Source organism: Mastacembelus armatus, chromosome 13 (assembly GCF_900324485.2).
Source record: "Mastacembelus armatus chromosome 13, fMasArm1.2, whole genome shotgun sequence".
Taxonomy (NCBI): Eukaryota; Metazoa; Chordata; class Actinopteri; order Synbranchiformes; family Mastacembelidae; genus Mastacembelus; species Mastacembelus armatus.
Genome location: NC_046645.1, coordinates 12888753 through 12911056, shown reverse-complemented (window position 1 = coordinate 12911056; position 22304 = coordinate 12888753). Strand labels below are relative to the sequence as shown.

The 22304-nt window shown below is 39.8% G+C and overlaps 1 protein-coding gene across 9 annotated transcripts in view; it reads right to left on the bottom strand.

Annotated features, from left to right (window-relative positions):
- Positions 1–22304, bottom strand: part of igsf9ba (immunoglobulin superfamily, member 9Ba) — a 56965-nt gene that overhangs the window by 15006 nt on the left and 19655 nt on the right. For 5 of the 9 annotated variants that reach the window (XR_004463191.1, XM_026315514.1, XM_026315518.2 and 2 more), the window contains exons 3-12: positions 21090–21236; positions 15707–15858; positions 11402–11519; positions 8989–9130; positions 6578–6723; positions 4748–4890; positions 3563–3703; positions 3331–3450; positions 3033–3183; positions 492–615 (exon numbers count right to left, since the gene is read on the bottom strand). Coding sequence is in view for 8 of the 9 variants with exons in the window: in XM_026315514.1 (XP_026171299.1) it covers positions 492–615; positions 3033–3183; positions 3331–3450; positions 3563–3703; positions 4748–4890; positions 6578–6723; positions 8989–9130; positions 11402–11519; positions 15707–15858; positions 21090–21236 (1384 nt within the window). In the remaining variant the exon portion in view is untranslated. Of the gene's footprint in view, positions 1–491; positions 616–3032; positions 3184–3330; positions 3451–3562; positions 3704–4747; positions 4891–6577; positions 6724–8988; positions 9131–11401; positions 11520–15706; positions 15859–16148; positions 16233–16396; positions 16494–21089; positions 21237–22304 lie in introns of those variants that run through there. The other 4 variants (XM_033325494.1, XM_026315526.1, XM_033325497.1 and 1 more) reach the window with 3 other exon arrangements.

Sequence of the window (22304 nt, the reverse complement as noted above, 5' to 3'; positions counted from 1 at the left end):
GGTGTAATGTGTGCCTTGGATAGACAATGCAAAATTTGTCTAGCATGTAATTATCTCTTACTAATTACAACACTTTGACCCATATAAATCTGTAGTTTCATCTCCATGTGAAATGCCATTGCACATATGGCAGCTGTGGCAAAAACCTACAGCAGTATCAGTTTCTTCATTTACTCATGCATCAAACAAATATGTTCACTGTTCTGCCTACTAGGTGCATACAGCTCATGTATAACGCTGAGAGGCATGTTGCTGCAGTGGCCCTCCGTTACTCACCTAATACACACTATGAATTATGCACATGAAATACCTAGAGAAATGTGCTGTCAAAACAATTCTGCTGCGAACCTCTGACTGAACTGCATATTTTATCACCGTCAATGAGAGAACCCTGCTCCTACTGTATGTCAAACTGGGCTGATAGCCTCCAGGTAGTGTTTCCACATCTGCAGACTGCTGCCACTGATTTGAAGTAAACTAAGAGCACTCACACTGGACCGTACCACACAGAGAATGTCTGTTCGAAGCCGCCATCATAACCTGGTTCCCAGGACACATTAGCAGTAGTTGTCGAGGGCAATACGTGGATATTGCCAGGAGCGTGTGGGCTGGTGCCTGAGTAGTTTAGAGAGACAGAGAAAGAGAGTGGGAATAAATTTAAAGCACATAAGTACTAATTTACAACTAGTATACAACTAGTTAAAATGGTCATTTAATATCACTCAGCAGGAATGAAGCTAACCAGACTCCTGATGGCTGATTGTGTTTGAAAATATTTATTATACTGAGCGATTTGATGTTGTTGTGTAGCACGGTGGATGAGTGGTCATCACTGGTGCCTCCCAGCAAGAAGGTCGTGGGCTCGTAACCTGGCCTTTCTGTGTGGAGTTTGCATGTTCTCCCTGCGGTTGCATGGGTTTCCTCCCACAGTCCAAAAACATAGGAGTGAGTGTGAGTGTGTGAGGTTGTTTGTCTTTGTGTGTCTATATGTGGCCCTGTGATGGGCTGGTGACCTGTCCAGGCTGTACCCCTGCATTCACCCAAAGAGAGCTGGGATAGGCTCCAGCAGATCCCTGTGACCCTAAATAGGAATACGAGGGTATAGAAAATGGATGGATAGATGGAATTTGATGTTGTTTACATCCACAACCTGCTGTGTTGCATCATGTATCTTGGGGGATAAAGTGATGCTGGTTGAGGTGTTGACCACTCTAAGGTCAAGTTCAAGAGCAGCAGTGCTGTCTGCAGTTCCACCCACCTAACAGCTGCAGTGTGGCCTGAAGCCAGCTGCTTCTCCCTGGCATAAAAGAGAGACCTGAGCATGGTCTGAGGAGCACAGCTGTGTGTGCTGCCCTGTGACACCTGCCAGCTGCGGGCTGGTCACACGGAAGTAGGATGAGCACTGCCAGCTGTGTGACATTATAATGACTCTATAGGCACTGGGGCAATGGGATACTGGGGCAGATTCACTGACTTGCTCACATTTCACAGATGAACAGATAAATGTATAGTTTAACATTTGGAAAATATGCTTATTCCTGCTGAAACATTAATATAATCTCATATCTCTACACACTATCTAATGCTAAAGCCAGAAGGCTCAGTAAAGTCAAGTTAGCATTAAGTAACTTGTTTTTTGTCCAGAGAAATTAGATAAATCCCTTATCTACAGTATGCCTTTGGGGGGCAGATCACCAGTCTGTCACAGAGCTGACATGTAGACAGAAACATTCACACCCACATGCAATTTATTGGAGGCAACAATGAATCTAACCTGCATGTGTTTGGACTGTGGGAGGAAGCCAGAGTGCATGGGGAAAACATGTAAACTCTGCACAGAAAGGCACTGGTTTGAACCCAGAGTCTTCTCGCTGTGAGGCCACAAGGCTGGTAGACCTTTGTTTACCTTTGATCACAATCGGGTCAGCTATTTCCTCCTAGTTCTGTATTAGTCTGAGCCAAGTGGCTGCTGCTAGCTCCATGTTTAATGTTCAGACATGAGAGAGGTATACATTAACTAACTATATGCCATAAAGTAAATGAGCTTATTTTCTCAAGATGTAAAAAAAAAAAACACAGATCTTTCAATAAAATACTATTGTAATAACATTTCTTTTACATTTCAGAGGCTGGGGTGCATGCCATATGGTTACAGCATTCATGGTTTGTTTCCTAGCTAAGAGACCATTGTCATCTCTCTTGATATAGAGTTAAATTACAAAAAAAAAAAAAAATTCAAAATTTGAAAGTGATCACATGTAGTGCTCTTCCCTCTGCAAACATTAAAGGGCTAAGGGTGGAGGACTACACTTTTCTAAAATTCTGCCCCTTTACTGGGGCAATGCATGTATCGTACCTGCCTAAAATAGCTGTTATTACTGCTATAAAGACAAAACACGGAACGGGCATAATCAGTGCTACAATCTCAAATTGGATAATAGCTGCCCAAAGACAAAGGCACCAAAATTACTTATTAAAAATCGGAACCCTATAATTTGTATATTTGTATGTTAAAGGAGACATTCAACAATTCGTTTGAAGGCTGGAGGTACCATGACCTTTAAACGCACAGCGAAAAAGCCAAGGTCCAAAGATTTTTAAAAAAAGCCTTAACAATGAAATCTTTGTGTATGTGCACGTTCGCAACTGTCTGTAAACTTCATAACGCTGCATGCCTCTGTCAACCCTTCAGTTAATCAGTTTAAGAGTAAAATAATGTTTTTGGTCGATTGACTTAACAGACGAAGACTGCAGTACCAGGGATTTAGCAGAGGGGTGGATACCACACTGCAAGTTACAAATTGAGGCATTAAATTAACTGTATGAAGTGATTACAGATGAGATCAAATGACATTTTAATGATGCACAGGGGAAAAAATTGGTGGAGATGACAGATGAGGTTCTTCTTCTTCGTCTTCTTCATGCACATAATTTAAAAGACAGCAAAGTGGGACCCCACTGAACTCAAAATATCTATGAAAGGTCAGTGGCTGAGGAAGCTGAGAGCACCGTGCAGATTGTGCAGTTTGTACCGATGACTAGGATACGCGTGCTGGCAGTGATGCTTGTGACCACATTGGTGGCTACACACTCCCATTCTCCATGGTCCTCCTTGCTGAGGGACACAAACTGTAAGCTGCCACTGGGTAGGATGTTGTGCTTACTCCTGCTTGGCTTCCCCACCTTTAATGGAGACAAAAATTACAGTGACATGGTTCAGCAGAGCTGGGCAAACACATATTTCAGCATAAATCCTTAAAAGTATAAGCAAACACAAAATGATTTACTTTTCAGAAGATTTGTTATGGGAATGTGTTTTGTCTACTACACCTTTCTCCAGGTGATGGATGGTATATCAGGGTCTCCAGAAGCAGCACAGGGGATTACTAGCTCTCTCCCAGCCTCCTGACGGTACTCCCCCCCAGGCCTCACATTAAAGTAAGGGGGATCCTTGATAAACACACACAATCACACATCATGCATACTTCTGGGCAGACCTGTCCATAATAAAACATGAACCTGAAACTGAACTGCAGACACTCCCAGTGCAGCAATGATGTACCTTTAGCACCAAAGTGGCAGGGGGGGACATGCCCATGGTACCTAGGGCGTTGTAAGGCACACAGGTGTAGGTGCCCAGGGAGTCTTCTGTGGCCTCCGCCACCCGGATACTTCCATCTGGCATCAGGCTCCAACCAGGGTACTACAAGACAAGGGGGCATCTAAAATGCTTGATTTCAGGGTTTTTCCTGAAATCTCAGGGTCCCATCTAAATGTTTTTGAACTGCACAGAAAAACAGAAATACCCCAAAACTCTATTTAAATCAGGTGGTTATGCAATACAGTCCTGACCTCAACAGCAGCAAAATATTGTGTGACCTCAGTGACAACAGATTAGAGAGCAGATAAACAGAGCAACAGAGAAAGAGAGAGAGAAAGAGAGAGAGAGAGAGGGACTGAGGGACACAAATTTGAAAGAGACACTGCTCCACAAAGACAGGATAGTGACAGTGATAGATACTGAAATGATAACGAAACTCCTTAGCTGAGTTATTGATTGCTTACTATATTTACAAAGACCATTGATTAAAAATGAGACCATTTAAATCAGTGACATTGTATCACCTAATGGACTAGGTACTATTATAAAATCTTAGCTGAACGTAAAATACACATGTACTGGTATGTATTAATGGGTTTATACATAAAGAAAAAATAAAGAAAAAATAATCTTGACAAAACACACAGGAATATGAAATATGATTGAAATATGATGTCCCTAACTTCAAAGCACTATGTCCAAATTGATCAAAAAGATCAATGCCATTGGCTCTGGACTAAACCCATAATAAAGTTAGCTCTACTCACCACTTGAGGCTGCAGGCTGCACATGTATGACTGTATTTTGTTTGTTTATTAAAAATCTCAGTCTAGCAACTTAAACTGAACATTTTGAACAAAAAAAACTGTGTTCTTGTTAGAAAATCTATTGTTGATCTGATAATTACCGATACTGTGGGGCGGATGGAGCCACCTACAAATCAACAATGGTTCATACTGTATCGCAGCATAATCATATTTCACATGAATTTGGAACAACTGTCAAACTCTATTTAGCCTGAGACATACAGTACAGAACTGCAGGAAAGCAACACAAAACATAGAAAACAAAGCAAAGGCATTTAAAGGTAATATAGAAGTAACCCAGAGAATGGCCTGACTTATTAAAGGCCTGAAGCAGACTGACCTTCTCCACTCTGAGAGGATAACCATCTTTCTCCCACTTCACTGATGTCACAGGTGGGTTGGCGTCCACTGGGCAGCGAATGATACCTGGCAGTTTCCGTGGAACGTAGATGACTGGGGGCATGTTGATCACTCGGGCAGGGTCTGAAAGTAAAGGAAAGACAAGTGTGAGGGATGCTGGACACATGACCAATAACATGAATGTTTGATATAATCTAATGTGTAAAGAACCTTTCACAGCAGAACATGTGGACTGTTACTAGAAGGAAAAGATCAAAGTCTCAGAATAGAAAATCCCTTTAAGCTTGGCCACAAAGAAAAATGAGTCAGTGTTTTATCAACTTTCTTAATTTAGGAAATCAAAATGTTTGGAGTGTGTTCATGCATAGGATGTTTTGGAAATGACAATAAGCTTGTTAAAACAGTGTTTTGACAAAAAGTAAATTAGACTGTATTTGTGCAGAATGCAGATTAGAGCACATGATCTCTCCTCAGAGACCGATGCCCTCGAATGTTTTTGGGAATGTGGAAAATACAACCGTGCCCCAGTGTTGCTTCCGCCTGAACCAACAATTTCAATAGTCATAAAGATAAACTCAGATCATCTTTGTGCAATGTACACTCTTGTAAAAAGATATGATTGGACAGGGCCATTTCCCCAGCCAACTCAAACTACCTACTATTTTTATTTATAAATACACTGCTTGGTAACATTTTACTTTAAATGGCCCTATTTAACTTTAAAAGCAGTATGTAAATGGTTAATAAATGACTATATAACTATGACAGGTTGCAGTATCAATAACACCTATAAAATTGTCATATAAATTCACGTTACACAGACGTTAAGCATCACACGATGACTGCAGCGTCTGATACTACTGTAGTAAAGATGTGTGGTAATAAATTTTTTGAATTAACTTTTTGTGTTGACTTTTCACACCTGCAGCTGCATTTAGTTGATTTAAATTATTAAAATAAAGGACTGTTCATTTAGCATCAATAGGGAATCACTGAAATATACAAAAACACACATCAAATGTATTGACCATTGGTCTTTGTTTACTGCCGTAATTAAGTGAAAGATGCTCAACCAAGAAATTATTCCGACAGACCCACTCTTAGTTACATGTAGGAGTGTTTTTAGTGCTTGGTTAACTTTAGTGATTTTGAGGTGCTTGATAAATACAGGCCCATAATATGCTTTGCATAAAATATTCAAGACACTGGTTTCAAAATGGCCTGCTGTATTTGAAGCCTGTAAAGAAATCAGAGCCTGCAGTGCTGTGAATCCACCATCTCTCTCTCTCATACTGTGCAGCACGGTAATCAATAACCAGCAGCAACTTGGGAGCAAATTAGCACAACACCCAAGGGCTGATGATGAAACGTCAGATAGCTAGTAGTGTTGTTTCTGTCTCATCAGCCGTGACTGTAAAACCGGAAAGTCACCGTTTTATTTCCTGGGGCCAGGTTCAAAAAAAGGCCAGGAAAAATGGAGCCTGAGTACAAGACGGTCTCCATCTTTGTGCACAGGAATGAGGCTGGAGTCGAAATAGATTATAATTCAATCAATAAAATCCTCTGAGACGATGAAAACGGTCAAATAGGCTCAGTCAAAATGATGAAGGGGAATCTCTGCTCCCTCTGTGTAAAGTGTGACCTTGAAATTGAAGAAGGTGACTTTGCATTACAGTGGTATGGCGGATCAGCCAGAAAATACAGCAGCCACCACCACGAGCAGCCTCCATATTGCTGCTGCTGTTTCCTTCTCCTCACACAGCCCGCTCCCGCCCCTCCCCCGCCACTTTGTTGCCACGGTAACACTCACACTGAACAGTCAGGTAGGCTGATGCTGAGGGCGAGATGCCGAGGCTGTTGCTCGGACTGCAGGTGTATTTCCCAGCGTCCTCTGGCTTGACCCGGAAGATGATAAGGGTGCCGTCGATGAGGATGCGCACTCGGAGCTTTAGATCACTGCAAGAAGACACATAGACGTCCTGTCACACTGTGTACTGAAACACACCAACACAACAGGGCACCCATCTATTTCTATTTTTTTTTTTTTTTTTTGGTACATTACATTAAGGTGCCATAAGAGAGCAGCAGAGAGTCAAACAGTGCTTTCCCTCTTGACACCATTTAAAATTAAACACACAAATGATGGAGCACATACAGTATTCAATTTTCTGTCTTTTTTAATGGCGCTACTCTCCTTAACCACACAGTAATTCACCATTTTATCATGAAACAGCACTGAAGTTCTAATTGACTGTCTCTCAAATAAAGCAGTACCAAGTTTATCAATTATAACCAGTGGCTCACAGGTAGGTAGTGTATAGGTTACTAAAGTTTTAGAGATTACATATTGCTGGATTGTGAAAAGTCCCATTGACTGATTTCGACCAAAACACATAAATAATTAGATCTTTATTCAAAATGGTCCAAAAGTAGAAATAAACATTTTATTTTATTGGTTCTAGATATGGTATTTTGCTCCTTTATTTTCTTATTAGATAATCTATATTTGTTTGTATTGGAAATGTGCATTTATATGGGAAACCAATACATTGTTAATAATAAATGCATAATTATGTATTATATACATATATGTATATATATATATACATGATCATATATCAAACCACAGATGAAAATTGTGCAATATATGCAATATACACACAGTATATATGTATGTGTTGGGCAAATTAGATGTTTAGATTCTTATCCACTTCAGGTAGGTAGACTGATATTCAGACAAAAGAAGAACAAGGAGTCCTGCAACAAACAGTAAGACCCCCACAGAGTCCAACATTATATGTTATAAATTATGCTGTTCACATGTTAACTGCTCCAGCAGTAATTACAGATCTCACAAAAATAAAAGTTTTTTCTGAAAAAAAATTAAAGCCACATCTAGTTTTGCAGAAAAGCATATCACTGGGCAAAACTTAAAATTGCTGAATTTTTTTTAAAGAATTAAAACATTATGGAAGATGAAGCACAAATCACATGACCAGCGATGAGCTTCTCTTAAACATTCCTCCTCCACTTCGTATAAACAAGATCAGGATGCTTGATAAGTAAGTGTCATATTCCTCACATTGAGTGAAAAACTGTTTTAACTCTATCAAAACCTGTAAACTGTGTGACAACATTGTGTAAGTTTATTGTGTGTCACCCCATATAAGGTGCATAAGGTCTAATAAAATTTGGGTCTTGCTCTATATCAGACTGTACAATGTCAATCTGAGGAATGTCCACAAAAAATTTGTAAATGAGAACCAATGCAAACTGACTGGGGTCGTCCATCTGTGCTATCCATGTTTATGTTCTTTCACTGATGAGTCACAGTTCATGGATTTGGTCTGTGTGTGTTCATTCTGTGGTGTATGCTGCTTCATTTCATGTCGTCTTGTTCTTGGTTAGTTTGTAGACATGGGTTGCAGCAGCAGTCATTGTAAAAACTTGGTCCTATGTTGGCCTGGCCACAAGGATCACACATGACTGGAGTGTAAAGGGGCCATATCTTGGCTCATTGTTTTATAAAGGGTACCTTATTAGAAAAGGGTAACAATTTTCTCAAGTAAATCTTACCTATCCTGCAGAAAAAAAGTAAAGATCGCCGCCATTAAAGCTGTTTAAAATTAGACTGGACACTGCAGTGCACCCTCTCTGTGAAAGCCCCTCAGGCACTTGTTTTCACTGCCAGTCAAAATCCCATTCACTTATTCTTCTCTTCCACTAGCTCTGTCTGTCACTTGCTCTCTGTAAAAACCCTCTCAGACTCTAAAGACGTGCTCTGGGGAGCCCACAGAGGTCCTGGCTATGCTTCAGATCATCACTGCATGAGAGGCATAAGATGACACACGGCCTGAGTCATGTGATATTGTCATCAGAGTACACTAACTCGCCTGGCATGCTCCAGACAGACCCCTGCCAGGCTGTGTCTTACTGCCTTTAAGATCACAGCAGGACAGGGCATGGGCACACACACATACACACTCACACACACATAAACATATAGAAATACAGAGAGCAAATACCATTTGACAGTGACTCAAAATTTAGCGCAGCAAAGGGCTAAGAGACACACGGTGTCACTTCACAAGGCTTCATGGTGTCGATTTAAATGAGTGCAGCTCTAAGTCCTAATCTCACCTAAGCGCTAAACTAAAATGTTTCCATACACAGAGAGGTACTGCAGCTACAGTACAGAAGTAAACTTGATCATAACTTTACTTCTTGAAGTAGACGTTATCCTCTTCCCAAAACCAGGTATAGGTCAGGTTGCCAGGATACGCCTCCGCTTGGCAGGTGAAGGGTGCATTCTGGGATATGTTTACCGTGATGTTTTCTGGTGGTGACACAATGTATGGAGGCCCTAAAAGGAAAAAAACAAAAACAATAGTTTGAGTTTGTTGTGCAGCTGTAACAACACAGTAAGTAAGTAAAGTAAAAAGTTATTTTGCAATTCTTTGTCATCTGAGCGGTAACTACAGTCCAAACATGCTGTTTAGCATTTAGAAGCAGCATATGATGAATTAATAAGGGGTTTATAACAGAATATAATGTTCTAAGCAGTTATATATCTATATCTTCTCTTAAACAGGCCTGGCCTTTAACTGAGTAGCTCAGTCAGATTAGAACTGAACTGAACAGAACTTACATATCACAACTTAAAATATGTTTTCTACCAAACAATAGAAAAGCACATTAAAAGATTGAAAAGTATTATTAAATCATAAAATGGTCTTAAAACCATATGTGAGCCATCACTTCTCCTGCTTTGGAAACGTCTTTATTTTTTCTTTCAGAGTGAGAGAGAACATTCAGTATGTTATTTACAATATATCACCGGAGTCTGATGTAAAATACAGTGAGCAGCCAGATACTGTAACCTTAATATTATTCAGTGTTGAAGCTTATGCGTGCTTCACATTGTGAGCTTTTTACCCCTCGAGACACTCCAGGTTTGCTCTTAACTCTCAATAAAACAGCAGATGCCATGAAAGGTAAGCTGTCTTTTATGAGTGGGCCCAGATACAGGCTCCTTAGTTATTTTCCTCTCAGCGAGAACAGCTTTAAACATCAGATGGGACTACTGACGGCACCGTCTCACATAACAATTAAAAACAGATCACCAGAGTGAGAATCATGACTCCTCAGATATCTACTTGTTATTGCTCTGGATATGAGTCATATCATCTATTTTTTTTTTTTCCAGTATTTTTTATGCCAACTCCAAACAAACTCAACATCCTATTACATCTTACTCTAGATTTTTATATTCTGTTACTCAAGCATTTCATCCATTAAAAGGTTTTATGAGGTAAAATGTAACAATGTGTGTGTGTGTGTGTGTGTGTGTGTGTGTGTGTGTGTGTGCGCGTGTGTGTGTGTGTACAGTCAGTAGTATAAGATATATAATCATATTCTGATTATAATATGACATAAGGTTTAACTCGATTGCAGGGAGTTAGATTTAAAGCTCAGCCTCACTCATGGCAGGAGAAAGCTCTGTGAATAGGGTTGGACAAAATAACAGAAAAACATGGTGTAATCAAATCAAGCAGCTGGCCAATAAAAACTACTTTTTAATCCAAAAAAAATTACTGCACAAATTGTATCCCACAGTGTCTCAATTTGGGGGTTGGCTGATGTTAGATTTATTTTTGCTCTAATATTTTAATCCTTTTCTAGAGCATGTAAACAAATTATCTTGGTTATTTTTAGAAAATGGGAACATTCATTTGTTAAAACTCTGTTGAAAAGTTTGTCTATATGGGGACAATCTAGGGAAACTCTTCTCCAGTATCTTAACACAAAATAATTGTTGTGTAATTTTGTTTCGGATAAGTCTCTGTGTTTCAGCATCTGCCCACTTTGGCTTGCATTGTGTTAGTGTCCTGTGAAAATCTCCAAAGCATATTTTTATGAGAAAAGAGAAGCCTTGTTGTCATGGGTTTTTTTTTTTTTTAATGACTTGCATAGTTGGCAAAGTCTGAGAATAACCATAAAGTATATATGAGAATTCAATATCTCCAAAACTGGTTACACTAGGTTACAACTTGATGGTTTCTTAATGTGTGTTTGCACTATCTGTGCACTTATATTTACTATACTGGGAACAAAGAGTTGTTCATCTGTTTTGCCAGGCATTAAATCAGACCTTACACTAACTCTACCATAACAGTGAGATGCTCGGTTGCTTGTTAAATACACACTGTAATCTCCCCCCAGTGATGCTACATCAGGAGAGCAAGAGGAACTAGAGGCTGGTATCACAACTGTCTATCTGATCTGTGTCTAGAAGAGAGCCTGGTTAATGGACCGGAGACAGACGGTGACGTTCTCACAGACAGATCCTGTTGTACACACATGGCTGTGCACAGCAATACACACGCATGACATAACAGAGACCTCAGACTGAGGTATTGACTGACTGATACAGATCCATAAAGTATATTTCATACATTAGTACATTTGAGAGTTGCATAGTTTTGCATTAAAAGGCTACTACAGTAAATGCTTTGAAGGATAAGTACTAAAACTTAACTACTCTTTTTTCCCACATCTGTACACATACATTTGTTAAAAACACTTAAATAAATAGTTTTGTAGTGACTTAGCTTGACTGATACAGTTCGCTTACCTTGAACCAACAGGCGGGTGGTGTGGAGCACTTCTCCCTGATCACTGTAGGCTCGGCACGTGTACGCCCCTCTGTCATCTCTAGTTATGCCAAGTATGGTGAGACTGCCATCATGTACCTGTGGTTACATGCAGGAGAAACAGAATAACATCCGTCTTCTGATACAAACAATGAAATACAGTGATTAACACAAGGGAAATATTCAGACTAGCGAGTCAATGATTAATCGATTAATCATTTACAATCTGAACAAAAATTGTACAATGTAAATATTTGCCTGACTTTTTCTACTCTTCTATGATAGTAGGTGCAGTGCTTTTGAGTTTTTACTGTTCATCGGACATGATTAGCAGGCTCCTGGTGTCTCCTCCAGGTGCTTGAGACTGTGCTGGGAGACACGGCAAACCTTCGTGATGTATGTATGTGCCTTTTTGGAGTAACTGTACTACCTGTGCAAACTGATTAGGCTGCAGGTACTGCCTTATGCTACCAGTAGTGACAAGGACACTAGCAAAACACAAAACCTGAGAAGAATCAGTCAGGAAGCATAAGAAAAGTATGTTTGTCTGTGGCCACCACGTGTAAAATCATTTCCTTTTAAGGGGTTTTCTTTTGCTTTTCCATTGCATCTGTCGTCACCTTCTTTTGTACTAAAAGAGGTGACACTGATTCACAATCACATGTGCTTCCTAAATGCACAAATTGATATCCCTGAGGTTTAACTGACTTGGTGATATACTGTGAGGATTAAGTGTTAAAACAAGGAGCTGGAGTCATTTTTGCATGGGAAAATTATTTACATTAATCCATTACTAAAAACTAGTCAAGATGCATTTTTTGTAGAGATTGACTCATTGGCATGTAAACTTGATTCAGATGTAAATTCTTGTTGATACTGTAACTATAATGGTCAAAATTTAAAAAGTACCATACAAATACTGCATCCTACCTCCACTTCAAACCTAATTACAGTCCACTAGTTTATTTTACATTGCTAACAAACAGTAGCTTATATAACGATATAGACATAAGGTTTGTGGTGAGAGTCTACATGAAAGAAAATGCATCATACACATAAAAGTCATGAATGGGACAAAATTTAACTAACTCCAGGTCTGAATCGTCTGGCTCTATGTTTTTTTGTGTCCCTGTGCGCAGGAACTGATGAGAACCAATAAGTGGAGAAAGAAAAAAACGCAATTACCAAACTTAACAAAAATGCCCTCATAAATTATGTAACAGGTTGCGAGAGGCTCTGTCCATTCAAGTCACACACAGCTGTAGTCTGTCCATTCATGCAGCTGAGGGGGAATCTGCCATGCCTGCAGAATTATCCCTATTCATCTGTCTCTCAAATGTTTTACAGCCGAAACTATTAGTAGACCAGCACAAGCAACATTCAACGTCTGCCAGTCTGTTGGCAAACTGTGTTGCCATGATCGCTCAGAATGTCTGTCACAGGATAACACTTTTGAGTATCACTGCAGCAACAACATACAACATGCGTGAAGTGCTGAGCTAAACTAAACACTGGTGTGTTGTGAAGCATTGATTTGAAGCTTAGCTTGATGACATTGTGAATACTGACTGGGCTGATTTGCCTTGTGTTCTGTTACTGTTCAGCCACCTTGACATACAGCACCTGTATTATTGATCTGCTATTTGTGTTACAACTTACTATAAAAAACAAATACCATTCTTGATGTGAGCCCTTTTCCTGAGGTGTTATGTGTTTTATTATTGTTCGCTCTCATTGTATTCATAAAGGTGGAGCTGTAAAATATTAAGGCAGAATGCGAACAGATTTTTTTTGGCTCACGTCATTTGCACAAAAAACCTGAAAAAATAAATTCAAAAATAAATAAATGAAGAAAATTGGACTGCTGGACTGCTGAGGGAAAAGTCCGGCTCAAAGCGAAGAGCACTTCACAAGGCATTATGGGATTAGGTGATGCAGGACTGTGAAAAACTGGCCACTACCCAGCAACAACTGAAATGCAATGCTGTGCTGGGCCAAGAAGTCTTTACCTGCCGTTGACACATGTCTGTGGACGAGAACATCATTATTCCTTTATTTTTTGGGGCATTTTTACCTTTATTTTCCAGTGGCTTGCAGAGAGGCAGGCACAGGAATCAGGAGACATCGATAAAGAAAGGGGGACATTTTCACAAGTGTTGAAAATGTGCCTGGCTTGTGTATGTGGTGTGCCACCCTAAACTTGGCTTTCAGGCTGTGCCATTATTACACTTTCTAACACCTCTCTTTTAATATGCCTGTGGTCTGTGCATTAAAGAAGCTAACAAAACCAAAACACTACTTGGTGCAACTTCATGTAAATTGCTGAAGAAAGTGCAGGTTGCAGGAAAGATAAGCTGTAGCATGATTTGTTAACCTGTGATGGGCCTTTCAATGTTCATTTATCTCAAACTTCAACATATTTAATGGTCATAAGTCCGTTTCAACTCCTTTAATAACTTGGATGAGCTCAATGCAAGGTGAGGGAGAGATGATTCGAGAAAAAAAAGCATGAGGAGGTGGAGGAAGTCTGCAGTAGAAGTCTGCAGTAAAGAAAAGTAAAGCGAGAAGTAGGATGAGGATTCCTTCTCCTCTCTAACCCTGTCTGTCACATTCCACCCTTTCTCCAACACGTCTCCATGGATCTGAGCATGTGGGTGAGCAAATATACCCTTATGCTTGCTCACACACGCAGACACACACTGGTTCTCTTTTCATCACGAGAAAGAGAGAGAGAGAGAGAGAGAGAGAGAGCAAGCTCGAGGCTTTTGCTTGGCCATACACAAAGAAAAGGGAAATGGATGAAGAAAGCTGGCAAATGCGCTGCTTTTTTATATTTTCCATATATAACAGTGAAGCTATTTGACTCTCCTTTTTGGTGAAACATTCATATTAGAACTAATGTAATATTGATGAGGGAGAAGCTGATTAATAATGCATCAGAATGTTGTCTAATCATTTAATAAGGAGATGGTGTTAAAAAGAGGTGGCTGAAGGGGGTAATGGTGGAGCAAAAAAGGATGAAAATGAAAGCAGAAAGAGCCCTAACAGACATTCCTGTCACTTCCTCTACACCATATCACACAGGCAGCTGTAATGGGTTGATAGCGCCTGCAGCAGACTGCAATATCAGTGACATATGAGAACTTGAAGGCCTGCAGAAAAGGAAGAAGGCATCCACATTTCAAAACTTTCCAAAAACAATTACAAGGAGCACAAAAAACACCCTTCAGTGCCCTTGTGCTTGCTTTGCATAATCAACAATACACCATGTCCAAAGCATTCTAGCAGCTCTTTTAGTTATGAGCTGCTGGGAATTTAATATTTTAGCTTACCAGGACTTTCCCTCCTCTACTTCTGATTCCTGTATCTGCTCAGACTCCCAGATGTGTACTGGTTGCATTCAGCTGTCAGCTACACGTGTAGGTGGAGAGAGTACTTGTGAGAATAAGTGACATTTGCACCTTTTACTCATGCTGCAACATCCTGTGGCTGCAATGCCTCACCGTCTGTTGAAGGTTTTTGGTGTTCCTGAGTCATCTGTAAAGGGACGGTGTGTTAAATGTTCTGTGCGACTTATACCAAAAACCCGATGTTTATTGTTGATGGTTTATGCTGAGGCTTTAAATTGAGACATTTCGCCGCTATCAAGCCCTGCTGAGCCTGTGCCAGAAATATCTCGTCATGACATCAGGAGCTCTACGTTTGGGAATTTATCCACAGGAATATAAATCAGGTATCACCAGACGACAGAAATGTGAGGTGTGTCTCCAGAAGCTGTTTTTAACATTGCTGAAATGATTCAAGGTACATTTTTGTTTCACTAAAGACATTACAGAAAAACAGAAAGAGTCAGGCTGATCAAAAATTGTGGTCCTTGTTAACCAAATGTTATACAACCTCATATGCCCTGTATGCAAAATACATTCAGATATCAGTTTACAGTGTCTGTGATCAAATGTAAATAAAAGATATTGATATTATTCTTACAATAACACATCCCTATCTGTAAACTAACTCACTGCAACATGCCATTATCAGAAGACTCAGCACCACCAATCTTAAAGACTAAAGCAGGTACTGACCCACTGACTGATGTTTATTACAGAAAAATGTAATATTTCCACAGCACAGCAACACAATAAACTGATATTAGCCAGAGTGAGATATAGTTTATAACATATTTTCAGTACAGATGGACTCAGTGGATGACACCATCTGTGTGCACATCCTGCTTCTATTTTTAAACCCAATCATAAATCAGTATTACAGCCATTATTTTTTCTTACCGAGTATTTTGCGTTGGTTGCGAGCTCCTCCCCCTCCCTCAGCCAGCTGATCATTGGTTTTGGATTTCCCTGGGCAGAGCAGCTAAGCAGAGTGCTTCCCCCTTCCTTCGCCTCCACATATTGTGGTGGCGTCACTGTAAATGAGGGTGGGGCTGTGGAGAAAATGAAGGAGAAACAGTAGTAACTGATGAGGCAAAAAACAAATAACATTTAATTGACAAATTGTGTTTAGTTATACTGAGAGGTGTCTTTGTTAGTTTGTTGCACACCGCAAAAATGGCCATCAAGTTGAATCACCATCTATTAATTGCCTCAGCAAAACACATGCTGCTGCAGCAGCTGATGTCGTTCAAAACCTAAAGAAATGACTCTGCAATATTACAGAACTTCAACCTGATGTTTGTGACCTCCACCAAACAGCTGTAAGGGTGTCACCACCTACCCCAGACCAGTAAAGTGTAGCTTCCCCAGTCAGCTGCCTTTAATGTTGCAATATAACATTCTGATTATAAACAGTGACAGTGGGTTAAACTAAAGAGAAAAAAAGGCGCTGCTGTACAAGTGGGTCATTGCTTGCTGCTGGGAGTGTTGCCACGCTTCAACTTGCACACAAGCACCTGGCATGGTGTAAACAAATCGCCCAATTAGCACATTTAGACATCTGCCTGTCCATACTGCCCTCTCACTCACCAACACTCGTTGCATTACACGATACAGCAGATTAATGCAGATTCTAATAAAATGCACGACTGGTTTATGTGTCCTTAGCTCACGTAGTTGATGGGGCGTCATTTTGTTATTAAGAGCCAACTCTGTGCAGTAGCTTCACTTCTATCTCAAGATAAATCTATCACTGGGAGAAGTGACCCACACTAATTATTTTTAACCACTGAGTCTGTTCTGCTTATGGCGGCATCATCCTCTTACATTTAACTGTTCAGTGGTGTACGTTTACTCAAGTATTGAATTTAAGTGCAATTTTCGGGTACTCTATTTCACACTTTTCAAATTGATGCTCCAGTACAATTAAAGAGCAAAATACTACACTGTTTATTCCACTACATTATGTTTGACAGCTTTAGTTGCAGGTTGCATCTCAGTTTAAATGCACTTTTTACACACACATTAAAGTTTAAACTAGTTATTCCCAGCCTTTTTTTTTTTTTTAGTGGGGGGTCTATGATGTAGTAGCAGATTCACCAAGAACAGATTGGCCCTCCATTCTTAAATGACTTCCTTTGAAAAACAGTTTGAGGCCAATGCAAAATTATTCAATAGTTCTGCAATACAGCAGAAATTATCAAAAAGTATAAAAATTAAAATTGTGGAGCAGAACTTTGTCTACACCAATTAATCACTTCATGCTAATGACTTAGTAGGGTGTATTTTTACTTAAAGTACCAAAGAGTAAAGGATCTGAGCACTTATTCCACCACTCAAGTGGTGTGCTGAGCTGTTATTAATTCAAATCTTAATTAGACTATTCTCAGGGGAATATGGATCAGTTGACAGAAAATAGGTGGCACACATGGCAGTGACAGCAGAAGGTACATTGGTCAACCTGGGAGTTGCTTCACAGCTCGTCACACACAGTAGTCTCCCCATGCCTGGGAAACCAGGGAGTTGCTCTACAAAAAGAGTAAGATGAGTATAAAATTCTTGCCCTACTTAATGCAGATCTTCATCAATTATATACATTAAGAGATGCTTGAAGATGCTGCACCCTCACTGTTCTTTTCTGCAGACAACACAGCACATAAGCAGATGGCCTGGATGCTGGATTTAGGTCTGTGTTTTTGAAGGTTTACATTCGCTGTTATTTGCTCTCTAACTTAAGAGTGTGTCTGCATTATTTCACTCTCTTGCTCGGTCATTCTTTTCTTGCCTCTCCTCCTGAGAGACTACAGCTACGCAGAGAGCACATTTTTCATTGATTTCACATCCTGAACCTCAAACGTTTCAGTGAAAACTGTTACAGAGAGAAGAAAGACGCACTCAAGGATACTTTCCGTCCTCTCCCAGTGTCAGCGTGCTCAAGGTACTCCACATAATCGAGATTATAACGTTTTATAATTAAGAGAACAAAAAGAAGGACCTGCTTCCTCTCGAACCATACTGCAATAGCTATTGGGTGTGGTAAAGTCTGCAACTGCAGCAGGGAACTACTATTTTCCACCTTGGTGTTCTTTAATTTGGTATAATGGCCTTGTGTTGAGGATTACTGGAGTAATAAGCTCATAATTTCATCATGCTGTACAGCACTTTCAGCTTTGTTGTTTTGTGCTCTACAAATAAACTGACCTGGATTGACATAAATTGACAGGTTACCTTGAAATTGAAATAAAAATCTTCCTAATTCATCCTAGAGTATCTTGTAGAAGATGTTAAGATGACAAAATGCCAAAAAATGTCTTAAATGATAAAGGCGTGTAGTGTGATCCTGGCCTTACACTGATGCAGAAAAACACATTTTTTAATTAAATACTAGCTTGATATTTACACAGGCTGAACATGGATTCCTAATTGGTTGACATTTTCGACCATGTGACAAATTTGGTGGCAAAGACAGAGAAAAACATTTTAACCTTGGGGTCACATTCAGTCCTGAGGACGGTCGTTGATATGGGCTCCACTTGTAGCCACACTGGGCCCCATTAGTGACAGACGAGACCGGACACACATGGGGAGTATGTGGAGCTGATGGCCAAATGAGATGGAATTTGAGCCCCAGCTGGGTGAACCAAATGTGCCCTAAATGCCAGCCCATCACAAACACATTGACACAATGGCAGAGTTTAATATTTTATGTCAGCATAGATTGTTACCTTAAAATCATATAAAAATGCTCATGTGCTGGTGTATTTTTTTTATCTCTGAAAAGCCTACTGCTTTAAAAATAAAGTGATATGAAGGACAGGGGAGACAAGACTAGAGAAGAGAGGATGAGTAGGAGGGAGGGCAATTAGAGAGAATGGCCTTAGTGTCTTTCTTGGGCACAAAGCCTTGCCATCTGACACCTGCCACTGAGTGGGCATGAATTCCCTGTCCGTTTGGCAGGAAGTTAAGGCCAGCAAACAGGAACTCAAAGGAGGAGTGTATGCAAATACCAGCGGCTAAAGGAAATGGGTGCCCTTAATGTCTGTGTGGAGGCCAGTCGAAAATGGCACCTGCTTCTCTCACAGACATCCATTTAGAAGAGAACAGTAGCATAAAGTCTTCACATAAATTCCCCTGTTAGATGTCTAGACACTAAAAGAACTGCTGCTTCTGATATATCCATGAATTATTCAAATAACAGCCCTAGAAAAAGTAAATTTTGTGCCTGTCTATGTATCTGCTCCAAGTGTACATCAGTGTACATGCAGGTTCTACTGCATCTCTTTAGATACACGCATTACATACATGTGGTCATGTAATACGCCATCATTTAAAATGCCAAATACATATGACATTCAGGGATATTATCAGTTCGGCTACAGCTCAAAGAGCTCAGTTTCTGTTAAAAGGCCTGACAGGAGAGTAGAGCAGGAGAAGAAGGAGGTAGGGAAGCAGTTAGGAGTGAATACTGATGAGGCAAGCTACAGAGACGCTGTATGCCTACACAACAAGACATTCATACATACAGACACACACGTTCACGGACGTTCACAAACTCCAAAGATCACAAACTCCAAACATCACAAGAGTGTGCAGGTGACACTCGGCGGCAGAGTACGACCCATTCGCTCTACAGCTACAACTTCAACCAGCAGACAGAGATCTCATTTAGCGGCATACAAACTCACAAAATGCAAAATGAGACGCTCTCATGTCAATGTTGATGGAATGCGCTGTACACAGAACACAGGACAGAAAGTCATTTAAAAATGCATGGTGTATTAACACATCCTGACACCGAAATATGAGCGAAAAGAAAACATGATATTCTGCATTGATAATAACCATTTATACAAGTCACCTTTTTTTTTTAATCCAAAGTGATTATGCGGCACAACAGACTTTATAAAAGGGTCTTTACACAGTATATGGCATACAGCACAGTGTAATCATTCCTCAAGTATGAGAACTGCATCTACTGTAAAACATGTGTATGATCAAATCGAATATGCATGAGTTTCACACCGCGCTCATAAGTTCACGGACTAAAAATATACATGTGAATGAGCTTGACAGTAGTTTGCTCTCAAAGTCTCTCTCTACCAACATAGAGGATTATAGCTCTCTGAAATCATAGACCTGTGAAGCTTCAACATAAGAAATCACCTCTTTTCGCATTAGCCTTTCCTTTTCAAATGCCTATTTAAGAAATCTTCCACCATATGTATTAACTCAACTCAAACTCAAACTCAACTACTGTAAAAAAAAAAAAAAAATGCAGAGAAATGCAATAATACTTCAAAATGAGACATACGATATGAATCTACTTTGGCAACTATACTGCATCACTGCTGCATTATTCATAAACGCATATCTGCAAACAGCAAACTTTTATTCAATTCCACCTACAGCAAAGCATATGAAGCGGCTTAAAATAATATCTGTTGAAAAAGCATTGCTTATATGAAAAAGATACTGAGCTTAAAAAAATAAAACAGTGGCATCTGTAGTCTCTTGTCCTCTGCAACAACGTGAAGACCCACTTTACACAGGATTTTCTAAACCACTAGGGCTTTCCTTGGAAATGCAAAAGATGCAGATTTTTTTTCTGCCTTGTCATCAGTTTGATAGCTCTCAGGCTATCACAGACGATCCCTGCCGGAACCGCCCTTCGATCAATCCTCTTTTAACCAGCCCCTCATTCCTCTTCACCTGAGAATGTTTTGAAAAAAATGTTGCAGGAAATGTCATTCACATTATCATCGTGAGAACTTAGACCATGAACCATTACCAACAGATGGTGTTACAATATATTTCATGTTTAAAATATTGAAATAAAACCAAAGCAAGTGTGAAAATCAGCCATTGAAAACAAGCCAGAAAAAAAGATTGTATGTATAATATAATTCTAAATAACATTGGATCATTGCTCCTGAAGCAAAAAAAAATCATTATAATCTATTAAAAATTCAAGTTCAAGAAAATCTAATTGGAATGTAATTTTTTATTTCTTAAAATTACTTCAATCCCGATGCCAGAAATAACTGAAACTAATGAAACGAATGTCACTGAAACTAATGTAAAAACTGAACACTAGTAACATGACTTTAAACCATGTTAACATTTACATTTACATAATTAATTTAAATAATTATTATAAAGATATACTGACAGACTCTAAATGTCTTCAGGACATCCAGAGTACACTGGTAAGATCATCATATTCACTCACACCCACGCACACAATCCCGCTTCAGAGAGCAGGCTATACAGTCAGGTGACTCACCATTGACTGTGAGGTGCACCCAGCTGCCGTTGTGGAAGGTGTCATACTGTTGCTCCAGCATCAGGACCCTGCACTCATACCAACCCTGGTCCTCGGACCGCACTGGATCGATCTGGAGGGAGGCCTTCCCATGCAGAGAGGCTCTACCTGCAGTCAGAAATACCACAATTAACCACTTCAGCACTATACATTCATCTTTTTAAGACACATGTTTGCTCTTTTCCCACAGTGGTTGGCTTCTCTATTTAAACTCACACCCAGCAGCTTTCCTGGTCACCACATAGATCAATCATAGCAGCTGGGGGCTAAGTGCTTTACTTGAACTTGCAGCAAGAAACAGATTTATGATGTGCTGGGTGGCTTTTGCATCAACAGCAGTCTAAAGTCATTGTGTAATAGGTTAGTGCTGAGCGGTAACTAGCTGTTTAAATAAGCCTTTATTTGATCTTTAATGAAATTAAAGTGGAGAATTATTTCAGTTTTTGTTTCTCCCGTTTCCAACCATTCTTCAAGGGTTACACAAATTCAGACTTTGAACGACTAGCTCTAAAATAAGAACAAGCACAGGCTTATTCTGATGTACAAAGTCTAGGATTATTTGCCTTCTTATTCCTTTTCACAGAGTGTAACAGTCTGGAGTTGGTCCAAGCACTGCAGGCAGGAAAACACCCTGGACAGGTTGCCAGTCTCTCCCAGAGCTAAGAGAGACAGACAATCCATAACACTTAGTGTACATTCATCTTCAGGCAATTTAAAGCCTTCACTCAGCCTGACTTGCAAGACGTTTGACTGTTGGAGGAAACACAAATGGATATAAAGAGCACACAGACTCTAGATACCCCCAAACTCCAAGGATTGTTGGCAAAATAGTTTTGTTTGTACAAAAACTGAAGCACGAGGAGATGGTCAGCTTAATGTCAACTTTGCAATAATAGAAGTAGGTCAAACAGCTAACCTGGCCCTTTACGAAAGATGCGGTAAAAGTTTTGAGTTTAGAGGTGGACTTTGGTTAGTGTGTGTCCAAGCACTGGTTCTAAGCTAAGTTGCTGCTGGTATGAAGTGGTATCTATCTCACTAACACTTGGCAAGAGAGTAAACAGGCCTTCCCAGTCTCTAAATGTTCCTTTAAGCAAATATTTCCCTTTGTCATTGTTCATGAATGTCCACAAATAAGACACAACCCTGAGAGTTTTTTTAAAAATAATTATTATATTT